This window comes from Apteryx rowi, unplaced genomic scaffold, assembly GCF_003343035.1.
Source record: "Apteryx rowi isolate R43461 unplaced genomic scaffold, aptRow1 scaffold_5, whole genome shotgun sequence".
In the NCBI taxonomy this organism is placed as follows: domain Eukaryota; kingdom Metazoa; phylum Chordata; class Aves; order Apterygiformes; family Apterygidae; genus Apteryx; species Apteryx rowi.
The window spans coordinates 1,941,768-1,959,314 of NW_020450760.1; the positions used below are offsets into that span (position 1 = coordinate 1,941,768).

The 17,547-nt window shown below is 41.0% G+C and overlaps 2 protein-coding genes across 6 annotated transcripts in view; both read left to right on the forward strand.

Annotated features, from left to right (window-relative positions):
• The first annotated feature begins 5,114 nt into the window (after nucleotides 1–5,114).
• HSP90AA1 (heat shock protein 90 alpha family class A member 1) lies at nucleotides 5,115–13,381 on the forward strand. The gene is made up of 11 exons (XM_026079728.1): nucleotides 5,115–5,262; nucleotides 6,945–7,103; nucleotides 7,201–7,567; nucleotides 8,119–8,252; nucleotides 8,732–9,040; nucleotides 9,790–9,955; nucleotides 10,236–10,426; nucleotides 10,543–10,690; nucleotides 11,461–11,729; nucleotides 12,096–12,429; nucleotides 12,635–13,381. Exons 2-11 carry the CDS (start codon nucleotides 6,945–6,947, stop codon nucleotides 12,742–12,744), a joined length of 2,187 nt encoding a protein of 728 aa, XP_025935513.1. The 5' UTR covers nucleotides 5,115–5,262; the 3' UTR covers nucleotides 12,745–13,381.
• Nucleotides 13,382–14,312: 931 nt separating this feature from the next.
• LOC112972750 overlaps nucleotides 14,313–17,547 on the forward strand; it is a 28,437-nt gene continuing 25,202 nt past the window's right edge. Inside the window, exons 1-3 of one of the 5 annotated variants that reach the window (XM_026079730.1) lie at nucleotides 14,313–14,486; nucleotides 15,361–15,578; nucleotides 17,361–17,450. The gene's annotated coding sequence lies outside the window, so the exon portion shown is untranslated. Of the gene's footprint in view, nucleotides 14,487–15,142; nucleotides 15,579–16,488; nucleotides 17,252–17,312; nucleotides 17,451–17,547 lie in introns of those variants that run through there. The other 4 variants (XM_026079731.1, XM_026079733.1, XM_026079732.1 and 1 more) reach the window with 4 other exon arrangements.

Here is a 17,547-nt window from a genome sequence, read left to right on the forward strand (position 1 = left end):
ACAGTTATTGCTGCCACCTACAGTTCAAAGTACAACTTCATTTTCTGAGGTCGATTTTGTTCTCTGAAGTTTCTTTTCGCCACAAATATTGTAGCTTTCTGATTATCAATCCTGTTTCTAGTATGAATCACTTTTTAATATCTTATGATCACTTCATCTTCCAATAAGACACGAGAAAGTAGGAGACAAGACAGCCTGAGGAACAGTTCTAAGAAAGCACAAAGCTTTGCGCCATCAGAGATCCCTAACTGGCTTTACATTTCATTATGAGAACAGATTTTACATGCATAATTCCATGTGTTAAAGAAACCCAGACACCTATTTCCACATCCTTCTACTTATGTCACTTTTCTGAAATCTACTGTTTAGGTAATTTCAGTTGCTGCAGTTTTATTTTTCTTAACTAAAACTTGAAGCACTGAGATAACAATATGACAAATCTGTAACAGAACTTAGAATGAATTTATTAAGAAAACATGTTATAAGGCATTAAGGCTACAACATCAAACACTCAAAAGTTAATTAAATGCTGGAATTCAAATTCTCTATGCAAATTTCATTTAACTTCCTTGTGGCTTATAAGAATAAAAGTTTATTCAGCAACACTGAAGAAGCTTGTGGAAGAATCAAGACTAAAAACCAGTTTTCCTGGGTGTTAGTTCAATGCTTTGGATATTAAATATCTTTGTTTCTTTCTTCCTGCCACCTTTTACTTTGCTCTTTGTTAATTTTGTAACTTTCATGTGGCAACGAGCTCTCTGAAATTGTGTAATTAAAGACTGTTACAGTGCAAATATATATGGGAACAAGCATGGCGCTCATTCTTAGGAAATCAGCAAATACAAGATTGATGCCTACGCAGTTAGTGCAGAGTATATTTAACTTTCCAGCACGAGTGGTTGGTATGGAACAGCTTTTGGTTAAAGAAAGCCTGGTTCTGCAACATTTGAGCCAAATGTGAACTTCCTGAAAGCAGAAGTTGCTCAGATTCTGACAAGGGGAAATCAACTATTTGCTTAGGCTTACATTGAATATTGGGGGTTGTTGGGATTTTTACCTTTGCACTTACAGTAATCGTTGAAGTGATAAATCTTACCGAATACATGGCAATTTCCCCATGTTATTTATTTTAATACTGCATCAACAGGAAAAAATAAAATCCCACATAACCATCCCTCAGACACTGGCTACAACAGCCGTTAAAAAAAAAATTTTGCAAGAATGTTTTTAGTCTAGTTTCCTAGGGAAATGAAACATATGCAATATATGGCTGTTGCCCATCAGCCCTCCCTAACAATTTTGACCTATTAGCCAATTCAGCCAAACTCAGCAAAGGTACGGGGATCACAGAGATATTAAGGTCAGAGAGAATCAATAGGTGGGTAGCAGAAACACATCCTCCTGCTGCCCCTTTTGAAGGAAGGGGTAGGGAGAATGCAGATTTATCCTCCCTGTTTGGCTGGCCTAACAGCTAGGAGACAACAGCTAACTAGTCACTACGCACGTGTGTGTGCACCAGCTGTAGTGTGTGCTGCCTCTTGCTCAGGCTGGAAATCAAAGAAAGGTAGATAAGGGATAGATGAGTTTGGGAAGATGAGGAGAGGTGTCAGGGATGTCTAGGTGACATGGGAGAAAACAATTGTGTGAATGTGCCAAGAACATAGGCCTTGAAAAAATCAGGTGTCAGCATTTCCCCTATTCATAGAACTATTTGTTATAATAAGAAAGTATTTTAATCTCTTTGTTGAAAAAAAGGAATTATTTTGCTCAGATTCTCTTCCTCCCCAATCCCCCCAATTAACTCTGACAGAAACCATGTCTGGAATGTTTTAGCCCTAAAACTGAAGCAATGCAAAACTGGAGTCAGTTAAAATGCAGCAACCATGGGAACAAAATGCCAACCTTAACTAGCCATCACAGCATAACAGAACAAAGAGTACAGTTCTATTCACAGTTCATGAAGAAAATACTAGCTTTATACAGGCACACAAGTACAAGAACTTGGGTCAAGCAGAGCTGCAAAAACTGAAATGGTTTGATATGAGATTACTTTCTCCTAGTGGAGAGAACATAACAATTTTGACAAAAAAACAGTCTGTTGAAGGCTGCCTTTGAAAGTTAAATAACACAATCACAAAAAAGAAACAGAATATGACTATTAGATTAGACACTATAAATTCAGGTCCAGTATCCTGCAGACATATGCAGAACCTTCCATAGGTTTTCACATGCTTAAAATTAAGTAAATCCATAAGTCTGAATGACTGAATCCACAGTAAACAAGGGATTATAATGGAAAAGATTTTCTTGAGAAGAACATCTTGAATATATTAATAAAAGTTGCAATCTTAATATTTTGGACTTTTCAAAAGGAGTGCAAAGAATTTTAGTAGGATATTCCTGGGAAAATAATTAGATAATTTATGTAAATTGTAATAGCTTAGCAGTTTTCTAAAACATAGAATTTACTAGAATTTTTGACACAAATGTTGGAAAACAAACATTTCAGTCAACAGAATTTGAATGTAAGAGGGTTTCAGCCTAAGAGGCATGTCCTAGAGGAATTTATACACCTAGATTATATTTAATTGAAGAAAAATATAAAAGTTACACTCTTATGCTTGGGTTTAACTGCCACACTTTATTAAGACAGTGGTAAGAAATCATTAAGCTGCTTTACGGAAGCAAGCAACCAAAGCAGCAGTAGGACCATTCAAAACATAGGTGGTATGAAAACAAAAGAACGTGTAATACTCAAGAAAGGATTTTCGTGCACATTATTTTGTAGAAGTGCATGTGTGTTAAAGAAAGGCATTGAGAAACACCACAAAATCAGACCTGCATTAGGCATAGAAAAGTAAAGAAACAGCCAGAATAAGCACCAGAAGGTGGCCCCCAGAAAAACTTAGAACTTCCTAGGCTGAGCGTTGGCTGAAATTCATTTTTTTGCGGTGGCTTAGAACTGTGAGCAAATAACATCACTTACAGTTTAATTTCTCTTGTGTGCTGAGAAGCAGCTCATCTTACACCCTCTTAAGTTATTGTTGACACCACAATCAATTTTTCTGTCTAATCAAAATAACCTACAGGACCACATGTTTTGGCTAACTGCTTGGGTCAGAGGTGTAATGACACTATTTGGAAGGGCAGAGTCCTGTAAGTCATTGCACCATTGCGGATTCTGATGCAGATACTGTAGAAGTGACAATGAAGCAAGAAGCTGTAATTTTAATTCCTTGACTGATCCTATGTGCTGTTTTACGCTTAATGTATCTTCCTGTTTGTCAGAAAAGGTACCCAGAACTACTGAAACCTCCCTAAAAGGCATAACACTGCAGCAAAACCAGGCCTGTAGGCCACAGTTCAATTAGATTTGTTTGTCTAGGTCAAACTGCAGGATAAAGAATGTTAAGGATGTTAGATTCAGCCTAAGGAGCTTCAGTTAGATGCCTTAACAGACCTAAGCATTACAATATCCAACTTATGTGGCATGCTACCCCCTGTAATTTAGAATGCTTAACTGGGATGAGGGTATGTTAAGCATATAAAAATTGGATTCTCAAAAGCCAATCAGATGCCGAAGTAGATAGATGTCTGGAGCACCTCTAAGAGATCCAACTGAAAATGCTAAAAAGAAAGTTGGGCCTGGGATGAATTTTTGCTAGAGAAGCAGCATCTTTTTTATTCCTCAAATGAATAAACAGCTATTCTTTTGAGCAGAGAGATTCTCGAGATTGATGTCTACATCAGTCATTTGTGGACAGTTGTGACACTTAATATTTATATCCAGAAAAAGTGGATCAGCTCCAAGAAGAAAGTTTTAGAAGCTTCCTTGGGAAAACATGTGATGCAAGTCATTCTCCCGAGACATGGAAGACCTGCATTTAACTCCCTCCTCCCTATTGGGTCATTCAGGATTTAAAAATAACCTCCCCAGCTAAGCTAAACACCTTAATCACAGAGCTACTCAGTTTAATGAGGCATGTACTCATCAAAGTCTTTATGCTAGGTCTCAGTCTGTAGGTGTGCCCTCCAAATATTAACTGAGATACTCTCACATGTTAGATGGTGAAGGCCAAATCCAGCCTGAGAATCCCAGGGAATTTCAGGCTAACGGCTCTCATAAGCTATTATTGGCATCCATCTAGTAGCTACTGCTAGGACCTAAATCCTGAACAGAAGTAACTGCATAGCTATGTAAGTCTTCCAAAACTCTTGGATTTGATCCCTTGCCTCTTTTTATCTCGAATAAATATATAAACTGAGAGAAATGGTTTCGTTCAACTCGCGGGCTGCTACTTGCTCTGCGAGAAACCGTTTTGCTTTCCCGATTAGGTGAAACGCTCTACCACAGCATCCCTAAGCTGTGATTCATGCCTGGCTGCGCAGAGGCGCCCTGCCCGGCAGGGCAAGCCCGCTGCGCCCGGCCCCCCGCCAGCCTCCCCGTGCTACCCCGCAGCCCCGGCCCGAGGGCGAGCAGGGCCGCAGCCACTGGCGCAACCGGCTTGAGGGGAGCCACCCGGCCGGGCACGGCGCCCCCGCTGCGGCTGCGAAGCGGGAGACGCTCGGCCCCGAGGGGAGCCAGGGCGGCTTCTCCCCGCACGCCGATGCCGGGAACCCTGCGGGCGGGGAGGGCGGAGGGGCCCGGCGCCTTCCAGGCCCTTCTCAGCTGCGCGGCGCAGCCCGCCCGGCCCCACCCGCTTCTAGGACGTTCTGAGAGACGCAGGGCGGCGGATGAGGTCACCCCGCCGCTTGCGCAATCCCACCGGACCCTCCCCCTGAGCGCCGCGCGCGCCCAACCGCCACACCGGGCGGCCACCGCGCATGCGCCTCCCCCCCCCCGGCCGCGGTGACGGTTGGACGAATGGAGAGCGCGCGCTCAGGCAGCCTCCAGCTCATGCGCAGAACCCCCCGCCCTGACATTTGAGACAATGGCAAACGCGTGCGCGAGACTCGCCCCCCTGACTGGCGCCTTTCGCGGACTGCTGCTACTGGCTGCCAGCGGGCTCGGCCCCGCCCCCTGGAGGTGCGGCCGGGAGTCCCCGCCCCTTCCCTCCCCCCCTCGGCCCCTCCCGCCCCCCGGCTTGCCCCCTCCCCCGTGCCTGTCAGTGAAGGTTCCCGATGGTTCTGGAAGGAGGCGGCGCCGGACCTATATAAGCTAAGCGGGCAGCGGGGAGCGCGCACTAGTGGAGGCGCAACGGTGTGGGTAGAGAGTGTTTGCTGCCTGACTGAGGAGCTTAGCAGCCCTTCCCCCCTGCAAAGGTGAGCGGAGGAGGTGGCCGTGGCTGAGCCGGTGGCTCACAAAGGGTGGTTGTTTTAAGCGCGCGTTTTCTTCTCAGATCGGAGCGGCTGGTGCCTGCCTCCGCGCGGTGCCCTAACGGGGGGTGATACGGGGGACCGCGTGGTGCGGGGCACGGTTGCTTTCTCGTTCTCACTTCAGTCCCAGGCACCGCGGACTCGGAGGGGTGGTAGATATTGAAGTCTGGGTTTCGCTGAAGGGGGAGGGGGGCTGTTGCTGTCGTTTCTGAAGCCGCGTTTTTCTACACTTCCTTAAAGAAGGTGGCGGAAAGGGAAAAAAAACGGCAGGCAGCTCCTAGTGAGGAGCGGGGGGAGGGTGGCTTAGATCTGGGTAGTTTTTTTTTTTTTTTTTTTTTATTGCGGGAGAGGGCTGCCCGTGCGGGACCAGGTCTATCTCTACCATGGGGCCGGGGAGCCCTTTGTGCGGTGACCTCGCTACGGCAGGGTGGTCGGGGGAAGGGGGGGTCGGACGCTCCGAGCTCAATGAATGAGCTCGGCCATGGCGGCACAAGATGGAGGGACGGAGACGGGCGGTTCTTGCAAGGAAAATGGACGAGGAAAGCGTGGGGTGCCGGGAGGGGAAGGAGAAAGGAAAAGCTCTGTTCAGCAATGTGCCCTGCTCGTGGAGGAGGGTGCGCGCTGCGCGGGACTGGTGCTGTCAGGGAGTGGGTGGAGGGAGAGGGGGGCGGTGGTAGAGGAAGGCTCTGGCAGTTTCTAGAATCTTTCATGCTGCTGACGGGAGCCTGTAGGGGGCGCCGCGCGCCGGCTCGCCGGGAGGCTGATCCCGCTCGGCACCTCTCGGGAGGCAGTCGCTCTGAATCTCCTTTGCGAACTGTTTAAAGGACGCGGTTCTGACCGGGGCGTTTGCAACCATCTGTGATACTTGACTGACTTACTTGATTATTTTTTACTGTATTAACGGTATAGTTAAGAAATAAAACGTTGGTGTTCCTCTCCATCCTGTAGTGGATAAAGTGAGGACGTGGTTGGAGAGTTTTTGCCTTTTGCGTAGAATTTTTTTGAGCCCTGTCTCACAGGAGAGGGTCTCCTAAGCAACAGATGGTTTGTCGAGTTTGAGTAACACACCTGTGTAGGGCAAAGTCATTCAACCAGACTATTGCGCCTATGTTAGTGTTCAGTAAATTCTGTGAAGATAATAGTTGCATGAACAAAATAGCTGGATGGGAGAAAAAGGAAACACTTCTAATGAGACTTCTAATGGACTGCAGAATAATCCAACCATTATTTCTAAAATATCAGGCCAAGCTTTCAATAGGATTTTTCTTTCTGGTAAAAATAGGCAGTACTTAGCCTGTGACTGGGGACATAAGGGTCCTGAATTAATTCACGAATTAATGAGAGGGGGAAGGGTAATGTTCTTCTACATTATCCTAAATAGTGTGAAACAAAGTGTCAAGTAGGGTTCATAGTTTTAATCTCGGGTCAGTTTTCCAAGTTCAGAAAAGTTTAAATTGTTGTTGGTAGGAAATAAAAACTTTTTCTTAACCTATTGAGTTGGGTGTTGTATTTGAAGCCATGTAGTTAGTATCTTGATCTCAAAATGATGTTATCATTGCTTGTAAATGGGTATGTACATCAAATTGCAGCTGGCTTGGATGGAATTTCAACTTACCTGTCTTTTACAGATGCCAGAAGCTGTGCAGACTCAAGATCAACCAATGGAGGAGGAGGTGGAGACTTTTGCCTTCCAGGCTGAGATTGCTCAGTTGATGTCTCTGATCATCAACACTTTCTACTCCAACAAGGAAATCTTTCTGAGGGAGCTGATCTCTAACTCATCAGATGTAAGTACTTGCTCTCCTAGAAGAGCTTGTTTCAGTATGATTACCAAAATTCTTAGGAGTAGTTAAGGAATATTAAAGCCTGTCTGTTTTCTTACAGGCATTGGACAAAATAAGATATGAGAGCTTGACTGACCCAAGCAAGCTGGATTCTGGGAAAGATCTGAAAATTAACCTGATTCCAAACAAGCATGACCGCACTCTGACCATTGTGGATACAGGCATAGGGATGACCAAAGCTGACCTAGTTAATAATCTTGGTACTATTGCTAAGTCTGGTACCAAGGCTTTCATGGAAGCACTGCAGGCAGGAGCTGACATATCTATGATTGGTCAGTTTGGTGTTGGCTTCTATTCTGCCTACCTTGTTGCGGAGAAAGTGACTGTGATCACCAAGCACAATGATGATGAGCAGTATGCTTGGGAGTCGTCAGCTGGAGGATCTTTCACTGTCAGACTTGATAATGGTGAGTGTTGCATGTTTCTGCTCAAGTATATTTTCTAAAAATGTCTTATCATTCAGGTTCCTACTCTACGTGTTGTAGAGCTCAGTACCATCAGTGTATAATATGGGTAGTACTAGGCATATGTCAGATGAAGCACAGCAGTAAGTCTCTTCATGTTTCAGTGTACCCTGATCAACCATTTACATGTGATAGGGGAATGGCTGCATTAAATGATGCATTACAGTGAAGACTAAGCTTTTTTAGCTTGAACATGGAAATATCTTTGTAGATTCCTACAACTCTATAATAAAAAATATTTAAAAGATGATATGTGAGCAGAGTAATTAGTGAAAATTTTCTTAAGTTTATTTCAGACACTTGCTGGGTGTTTGTTAGTTACGATAGGCTTGACTGAAGTATCTGTAAAGCTGTTCCTGTACCCAGAAGCTTATGTTTTCCCCAGTGGTGAAGAAATTGCTGATACAAGAATACCTTCTATACAAGAGATATTTTAGAATTTCTCAAAGCCCAGTCAGCTTTTACACAAGTAAAACTTCTAAACTCCATTCTAGGAGAACCTTTGGGCCGTGGAACAAAAGTTATCCTGCACCTTAAAGAAGATCAAACTGAATACCTGGAAGAACGGCGAATCAAAGAAATTGTGAAGAAGCATTCTCAGTTCATCGGCTATCCTATTACACTCTTCGTATGTATTTTACTTGAAATATTAAGTATAGTCACCTTAAGTGAAATTCTTTTAATACAGAAAAGTGGTTTATACTAGATGCATTTCGCTATAACTTGTTATAGATGTTACCTGGATTTAACTCTTGATCAAATACAATTTTGTTAATTAGAGCTTTATTTTTAGGAGATTCAGTAAAAATGTATTTTTTCAAGCTTGTAGTAGTTATTCAGTGGTTTGGGGAGTGTGTTACTGCATGTTGATGTAGTCTCACTGTAAATTCAGCATCGTGAAGTTAAATAGCATAAACTATCAAAAAAGCACGTGAACCAAAATACCACTTTTTGTCTCACACCAGAAGGTAAGCGCTTAATTGAATCTAGGGGGGAAACTTCACAGCAGGTTCGTATAACTTCCAGCTTTGTTAGACTGCAAGAGATATCTTAGGGCTATTGGGAAAAAGTTTAGGTTTCTTAATCAATGAATGATCTTTCTCATAGGTGGAGAAAGAGCGTGATAAGGAGGTGAGTGATGATGAGGCTGAGGAAAAGGAAGAGGAAAAAGAAGAGAAAGAGGAGAAGACAGAAGATAAACCAGAGATTGAGGATGTTGGTTCTGATGAAGAAGAGGAAAAGAAGGATGGAGATAAAAAGAAGAAAAAGAAGATCAAGGAGAAGTACATTGATCAGGAAGAGCTCAACAAGACCAAGCCTATTTGGACCAGGAATCCAGATGACATTACCAATGAGGAATATGGGGAATTCTACAAGAGTCTAACCAATGACTGGGAAGACCACTTGGCAGTCAAAGTAGGTTTTTTGTCAGTTTGTCTTTTTTGCAGTCAAATCGTATTTGCTAGAGCTGGAAGCTTGTTAAGTATGCAGCTGAATTCTGATCCAGTGCCTTGGATATTTTGTGGTAAGATGCCCAGTATTTGGAGTGATACTGTTTTTAGAACACTTCCATTATGTGATGATTACACTTATTGGTAGAGTTATTCTGGCTACTGCTAAGGGTTGTGATTATAATCTTCATCAAATCCGTACTTCCAATCTATTGCAAATAAATGTAAGTGCAGCTGTTTTCTCACTTTGTATAGCTTAGTCTTTATCAAATCTAAACTTAAGTAGATTGCAAGTAAACGTAAATGTGGCTGTTCCTTAGTTTTGAAAATACCTGCAGTTAAAGGGGGATAGGGAGGTGAGTCTTAGCAGTCCTCTTTATGTAACCATAATTAGAGGTTTTAGTAAGAATGCGCATCTTTTGTAGAGCCTCACTATAGAATGCAGGGAGCTGAGCATGTTTTTGGAATCAGTCTACTTACCTGGTAGCAACTGAACAGAACTTCCGGATGTATGTTTGGAGAAAGTTATTGTTCTTGACCAGTATCTTGCCTATTGTTAAAAAGCTGGTGGGATCCCTACCCCACACCCCTGGAATTTGGGTTAGTTAATACTTGCTTTCCACATTTGAAGAGGTGTTGAAAGACTGCTTAAATAGAAGCCATACAAACTGCAGTAAAATAAACATTAAAAAATAATGTCTTGCTTTCTTACAGCACTTCTCTGTCGAGGGGCAGTTGGAATTCAGAGCTCTCTTGTTTGTCCCACGGCGTGCACCCTTTGATCTGTTTGAAAACCGGAAGAAGAAGAACAACATCAAGTTGTATGTACGCAGAGTTTTCATCATGGATAACTGTGAGGAACTGATCCCTGAATACCTGAGTGAGTATATTTTTGAAGAGAATGTTTCCCCGTAATACTAGAGAAACTGCTTAGGCAATTTCAGAGTTTCCCTTTGTGCTTTAGAGGAATCTGGGGGGAAGACCAAGCACTAAAAAGCTGATCAGAAAGTGTGTGAGCAGTTAGTGCGATCTGCTTTGTGTTGCCCAGGATTCTGTAGAAGCTAATAATTAAAAGGTTAAATTAAAAGGTCAGTTAAGTGGTGAATTGTAACCTGTTTTCCTTGAGATCTGTGAAGTTAATTCTAACCATCTTGTTGTAGACTTCATGAGAGGTGTGGTAGACTCTGAGGATCTGCCTCTAAATATTTCCCGTGAAATGCTGCAGCAAAGCAAGATCCTGAAAGTGATACGAAAGAACTTGGTGAAGAAGTGCTTAGAACTCTTCACTGAACTGGCTGAGGACAAAGAGAATTACAAAAAGTTCTATGAGCAGTTCTCCAAAAACATCAAGGTTTGTAGCCTTTCTGCTTAAGGGACAATAGTGACTGTAAACTTCTGAACTATTGCAGTTCAGTATTTGTCTAAAGGAATAATCTGGTAGTTTAAACTTTATGTATTTATTTTTAGCTTGGTATACATGAAGACTCCCAGAACCGCAAGAAACTCTCAGAATTACTGAGGTATTACACATCTGCATCTGGTGATGAAATGGTTTCTCTGAAAGACTACTGTACTCGAATGAAGGAAAACCAGAAACATGTCTACTACATTACTGGTGAGCTGGTAACAGAAATAGTGTGTGAAAAGTACGTATGCACATAGTTTCCATTTGGGATAAGAATATAGTAAGTAAGCATGGCAGTTCTCTTCCTGTATTTAGAAAGAGAAACAACCTTAAATATTGAGCGGAAAAATTTTTGATGCAACAGTGTAGTTGTGTAAAAAGTTACTGATTTCAATTTGTATGCAACCAAGTTGCACTGCATGTAGATCACTAGTTGAGGCAGCAATTTGGATACATGATAGAGAAATCTTAGTATGTCTTCTGAGAAGACAGCACTTGCCATCTAACTTTGTGCCAGATATTTTGATTTGAGTGTCCTTTGGCTTGGCTAAGAGTGTCTGAATTCTACTCGAGATCTAAAGTTCAAACTAATTCTGTTAGGTGTTGGGTCAACAGGTGTTAAGGCTGTTTTCAAAAGGTAAATGTCCAGAAACTGAGCTATATAGGGCTTCTCATCTTGTGGTGGTGGTGTTCTCCATCCTTGGCAGGAAAGGGAAAACAATTTCTTCTCTAGCCTCTTAGGAAATTCAAATTTATTTTCAACCCAGCTAAGTATTTGAAACTGATGTCAGTTTGGAAAGGCTTGAGGCTCTTCAAGCCAGCCTGATCTCTTCAGCCTGTCAAACCTGCTTATGTCCCCATCTTTTTCATGGGCTGGCTGTGAAGCGTCAATGGAGATTTACGTAGGCTATTCTAGAAAAGTAAGTTGCCATGTTGTAGTGCTGAGGCTTGAACAGAACTGGAATTCTCATGTCTTGCAGGTGAAACAAAAGATCAGGTGGCTAACTCTGCTTTTGTGGAGCGTCTCCGCAAACATGGCCTGGAAGTGATCTATATGATTGAGCCTATTGATGAATACTGTGTGCAGCAGCTGAAGGAATTTGAAGGCAAAACCCTGGTTTCTGTAACAAAAGAAGGTTTGGAGCTTCCAGAAGATGAAGAAGAGAAAAAGAAACAAGAGGAGAAAAAAGCCAAGTTTGAAAACCTTTGCAAAATAATGAAAGATATCCTTGAAAAGAAAGTAGAAAAGGTAAGTATACTACTACTAATATTCAGCTTGTCTGCATGTAGTGAATTGTTAACTATCTGAAAAGGTTACTTAAGAGAGAAGCTTAGATACAATCTCTAACCTCCTCGTTCTCCAGAGCCACAATCATTCTGTAGAACATCTTGCTTTACAGACTTTGTCTTTAGTTTAGTGAAGTAAGGTGCTTCTCTTGAATACACTGACTTCATATTGCAAATTCTTCAGCTCTAAGTGACCTCATGAGTCATGTCTGTCTTCCATGACATAGCTGCAACTTTGAAATGTCGCTGTTAAATAAAGTAATGGGTGTACTTGTTCAGCTGGAAGCATTGAAACATTGAATCTCTTGCTTTATGTTCCCATCTCTAGGTTGTTGTGTCCAATCGTTTGGTTACTTCTCCCTGCTGTATTGTAACAAGCACATACGGCTGGACTGCCAATATGGAGAGGATCATGAAAGCACAGGCATTAAGAGATAATTCCACAATGGGATACATGGCAGCAAAGAAGCACCTTGAGATTAATCCTGATCATTCCATCATTGAAACACTGAGGCAGAAAGCAGAGGCTGATAAGAATGACAAGTCTGTGAAGGATCTTGTCATCTTGCTGTATGAAACAGCCCTCCTGTCCTCTGGCTTCAGTTTAGAAGATCCTCAGACACATGCCAACCGCATTTACAGAATGATCAAACTTGGCCTGGGTAAGTTAAACCTCTTCACTCTTTAAAAAGCTCTGGTTTGGCTTACCTGCACTTTGGGGCACTCAGTGTCTCAAAATCATGTAAAACACATTGGTACTTCTTTTGTAACAGGCTTGGGGAAAGGGGGATCCTCAGGTATTGAAGTGGTAAGGAAACTAAACCTTTGAGTTCTGAGACTGGTATTAATTGTATGTCTCTTGTACAGGCATTGATGAAGATGATACTGCTGCGGAAGAAGCTAGTCCGGCAGTTACTGAGGAGATGCCACCTCTTGAAGGAGATGATGACACATCACGCATGGAGGAGGTGGATTAAAACAGTTTACAGGAACTCAACGAATGTTTCCTTGGCTAATATGAATAAGTTATATTTTGTATATTATGAATGTTACCTGCCAAAAAAAAATCTTTGACACTTTGTCTGCATTCCCTCTTTATATTTATTTTCAAAGATGTTATACCTTTATTTTTGTTACATTGCTTTTTCAGCTGATGTGAGATACAAATGCCATTGAGGGAATATTTTCTTTAACACTGTACAACCCTAGACAGGCAAGCAAGGAGTAGTTATTTTTGTCTGTATTAGCTGGTTGCAGGTGGCAGGGTTTTTGACTTATTCTTAATTGCCAGAAATTTGGGAAAGAAGTAACAAAGATGGTATGACATCTGGATGTTAAAGTTCTAATAAACATTCTACAGCTCTTCAACTCTACATACATCTAACATACAGTACCTAGTAACTAGGTATCTATGAGAGCTGAAATACTTGGGGAAGCTTTAACCCTTTTGCTCCTAACAAAGTCTTGATGTTTAAAGTTGTTTTTTATACTGTATAAGGATTCTGGATTGCACTCTACCATAGAATAGAATCCACTGTAAATCTCTATTGTGACTTATGCAACTTTGCATGTACAGTTCAAACCTAGAACTGTAAGAATAAAAGTGTTATGAATGAATTTTGTCACTGAAGTGTCTGTTAACACTGGGAACTAAAACTGACTCTCCTAAGCATTGGTTGCTACTTTGGATCTCAAGTATTAGCTGCTGTCTTTTACATCTACAGTCAGTACTGTCTGCTCTGCAGTGCCTCTACAAACTAAGAGCAGGAACATAGAGCCAGTTCTCAAGGAGCTCAAGACACACTCAAAGTGATTGGCTTCAGATCAGGTTTAACTTCAAATATGGTGATACTCAGCAGTTTCCTGAAAATCGCAGTGATAACAGGAGTTATGCATGTAATAATTGTACAAGTGTTTTCCCCCTGATTTTTAGAAAATACAAAGTTGTGCCAAGTTCTGTATTCCCTGGTCCTTTTCTTCAAAGGAGAGTAGTGGAAGGAATTGAGGGTTGTTGACAGCAAACTCAAGCAAGCTTTCTTGCCTGCCAAGTGCCTGTTGCACATGGGAAATTTATAATTAAGCAATTCATTTATTTGGGTATTTGCAACAAACAAGTTCTTAATTCAGCATATGTACTGGTCAAGTACAAATAAGAGCAAAGGGTTGGAAATAGTCTTCCATTATGTTTTGTAGAGGCACAATAACTCCTTCAGCAAGCGAGCAGTGAAATACAGGTTACTGGCTGTAAGTTAAAGCTTCACCCGTTCGGAGTAATACAGCCAGCAATATAGCACCAAGATGGTGCTTAATCAACTTCTCATTACTGTCCTGAATGAGACATGTCAGAAGATACTTCAGTTTCCCTCCCAGTTTGGAGGGAGGTGAGGGAGGGGGAATTTTGAGCAGCCTGTCCCTGTTGATCTCTGACAGGTCTTGATCTAGTTTCCTGTTCTGATCTCCTAGAGTTCTCATCTGTTTCCAAACCATGTAACAAAAGCTGCATGTGGGAGGTCCTAGGGTTTTTCGTGTAATAAAGTAACAGGGAAATGGGTTTTGAATGTAATAGTAGCTTTGTTAATCTGGTTCTTCTGTTCCTACCAGTATCTTTCAGGTATCTAAAACAATCGGCTTTCTCCAAAGATGCAATTTTTACACTATATCTCATTCCTGGGTTCCTAAACATATTAAACATTTATGTTGAAGTTACATTTTTCTGGAGGTGAGTGAAGTCTAATGTATGCCCAGTCCATAGGATAGATCAGTAGGTACACTAATGCAGTGCTGCTAGCTGATTGGTTAAGAGGCCTTTTTGGTAGTTGGTCAAAGTCATCAGACATTTTGCATTTCAGTTTAGTGGACTGATGTGATGACTTTTCCCAATATGAAATTACAAAATAGAGTATGAAAACATGAAACAGCCTCAGTACTGCTTATGTAATCCCTGAAGGCCTAACATCCTTGAAAGCTTCTGTTTTTCCCAATCACACTAATTGCTCTACTGAAACTTTTTTACTATATTCTTTAAAGCACACTTGTATTAGATCATGCAATAATACTTCAATAGATACTCATACTTGCCATTGGTACTGGGATTATATACCATGAAAGAAAGCAGTTAACAGTGGCATCTATTTCCTAAGTTTATGAAAGCAACATGCCTTCCAAAAGACTGCTTTCACAATTCCCATTGCTTTACATGCCTCTTCATGTGCCCAAAGTTTGTCTGATTTTTTCCAGCTCTTACTAACTAGAGGAATTATTTTTTTGGCACCTGGGAAATGGCTAAAAAAAACCCCTAGCACAGCCCATGTGATGTGTTGTCTTCCATTCTTATCTTGCTGTGGCATTACTTAAAATGTCCAAGATCATTTCACATTATAGGTATCTCAAAAAGACTGCAGAAAAGATTAGTACTTATTATGTTAATAAAAGTTAGGCTCATCAGATGAGCAGTGTAAAGGTAAGAGATGTCTAAAGGTAGAAATAAACATTTCTCTTGGGCAATAAGAAAGTAAGCAATTTTTTTTCCAACCTGAAGACAAGGTAAGACCTACTTGTCTTCAATGTTTAATGTCAGTATTTCTAATTGGCAGGTACTGATTGAGTTTTGATCTTCAAATGTTCTTGTTTAAGCAGCATTAATAGGATGTCTCTTTTGTACATTCGTTTGCTTCCTGTTGCCATAGTAATGAATGTGACATCAAAACAGATGATGTCCTTCAGTTCTAAGAGGACTTGTACAGTAAAAAACGTCGGTACATCAGCACTAACTTGCAGTTCGGGACATGATGATAGAAATGATGATCAAAAGGTAAACACTTACTTGGTGATGCTCGAATGTTAAAAGTTACTGGGTTGATCGCTTTCGGTCTATTTTTAGGTAATTTATCCAAAGTCTCTCACTGGCAGAAATCTTTATTCAGTAGAACTAGCCAAAAAAAATCATGAGACTTAAAATTTCAGTTTATTACATTTCAAAAGCTGAAAGAATTCATTCTGATTATCGGATAAAATTCTACCAAAACTAAGGTAAAAAAAAGTACTTAAAAGTACTTGGGTGTTAAGAGACACATGTCTTGTGTCTAAAATGTTGTGCAAGATCCTTAATGCATGGGAAATTGCCAAAATGTGTTCTCCAATTAGTAAAGGTGAGATCTAAAATTCAAAGTGAGGTAGAAAATCGTGAAGACGCACAGTTCTAATCTTTGTCAGTGAAGTGATGACTTCAAGCCTTCACCTCCCTTGAAAATTGAGGTATCTGTTAAAAGACTGTTAAAAGGTGAAGCTTGTAGTTTATCATCTCCAGTATTTTTTGAAGTGTGAATGTATAACTTGCTCAGAAATGCTGAGTGCAAGTGGATATTTAGAGCTGTTTCCTGCATTACACTATCAGAGCAGTCAGACATTACAAATCTTGCAAAAAAAGTCACAATGAGAAAACAGGTCTTGCTTTTTCACAGAATGCAGAGCTCCCTTTTCATTTATCATCTTTTTGCTGAAATACATAATATAAGGTATGTTAATGACCCCATAATCAAAAGTTCTCTTCAACTGTTCAACTGCCTTTATGTTGCAACAAGTCCCAGTAATTTTTTTTTTTCTGTAGCTCAAATTTTGTTACTATTTTACGGGTACATAGCTGCAGAGCACCATAGTGGAACTTTAGGAAAGGCAGGGTGACCTCCTACTAGTAATTTAGTTTTTTTTCCAGGGCTGTTTGACCCTACAGTGAAGCTCATGGTACAGTACTGCTTGGGGTTTACAAGTTCATTCCTTCCAAGCAGAAATGCACAACAAGGTTCAGCAGAGGATTAGATATTAGTATTAAAAATGTTTATTGTTATTGGAGCTGCAGAACATGGGGGCATCCACTGTGAGTGATTACAAGAAACCTTTTTTCATAGCGTGGCATTATGCTCTCTCCTTGCCTCCCAGTGTAGGGATTGTGCAGCTGAGAATCAGAGGTTTCTTTTAGACTCATCAGAACTTTTTCCTACTGATACTATGTCTGTCTTAGAAATCAGGTAGGGGTTAAGGCATTTGGGATACTGAATTCAGAAGTGTTCAGTTCTACTGTTCTCTCTGAAAGAAAACCTGCTCCACATACAAGTTTTGGTTTTTTGAGCCTCACAAGCTGCAGTGCTGGTGCTCTTGTGTTTGGATGACCTGCTCCCACCGTTCCATCCAGTGCAGTCTAGGATTTGGGTGAAGGCCCCAGAAAGGAGAAATGGTTTTCGTTGTCCTAGAAACTGGAACAATTAATTTAACTCGATGCAATTCCAAATGTCACAGGGAAAGGAGCAGAATTAAACAAGGAAATCCTGTCCTGTAATGAATGAGGGGGGACTGGATTTTATTGCACAGAATAATACATCTAGAACATACTATTGATAGTCCACGTGTATAAACACTATCTATCATCTGTTGTATAATAAAAAGCACTCATGGGCAATGATATGTCTTACAGATGAAGAGTGTGCTCAGGTAAGTAAGTAGCATTCATTTACAGTTGGATCTGAGATGTGTTCTTAATTTGTATTTGGAGATCTTTTGATTTTCATAGAAGAAACTTCAGCAAATGTATCATTTTCAGATGGTCTTCTGCCTGTGCCTGACTGGAATTTTTCTCCTATCAGGATTTGCTTAATACTGAGGGAATGATGAAGAGTGACATGAATTTTGGGTATGTTTGTATGTTTCTGATACTTCATTATGTAGTAATTTTGTTTAAATGTTCTTTATTTAAAACAAAACAAACCTTACCTAAGAAAAATTCTAAG

Coding starts and splice junctions, on each gene's coding strand:
- HSP90AA1 (XM_026079728.1), top strand. CDS start 6,945: ATGCCAGAAGCTGTGCAGACTCAAGATCAACCAATGGAGGAGGAGGTG. Junction 7,568..8,118: donor CACTGTCAGACTTGATAATG/GTGAGTGTTGCA, acceptor ACTCCATTCTAG/GAGAACCTTTGGGCCGTGGA. Junction 11,730..12,095: donor TTGAAAAGAAAGTAGAAAAG/GTAAGTATACTA, acceptor TCCCATCTCTAG/GTTGTTGTGTCCAATCGTTT.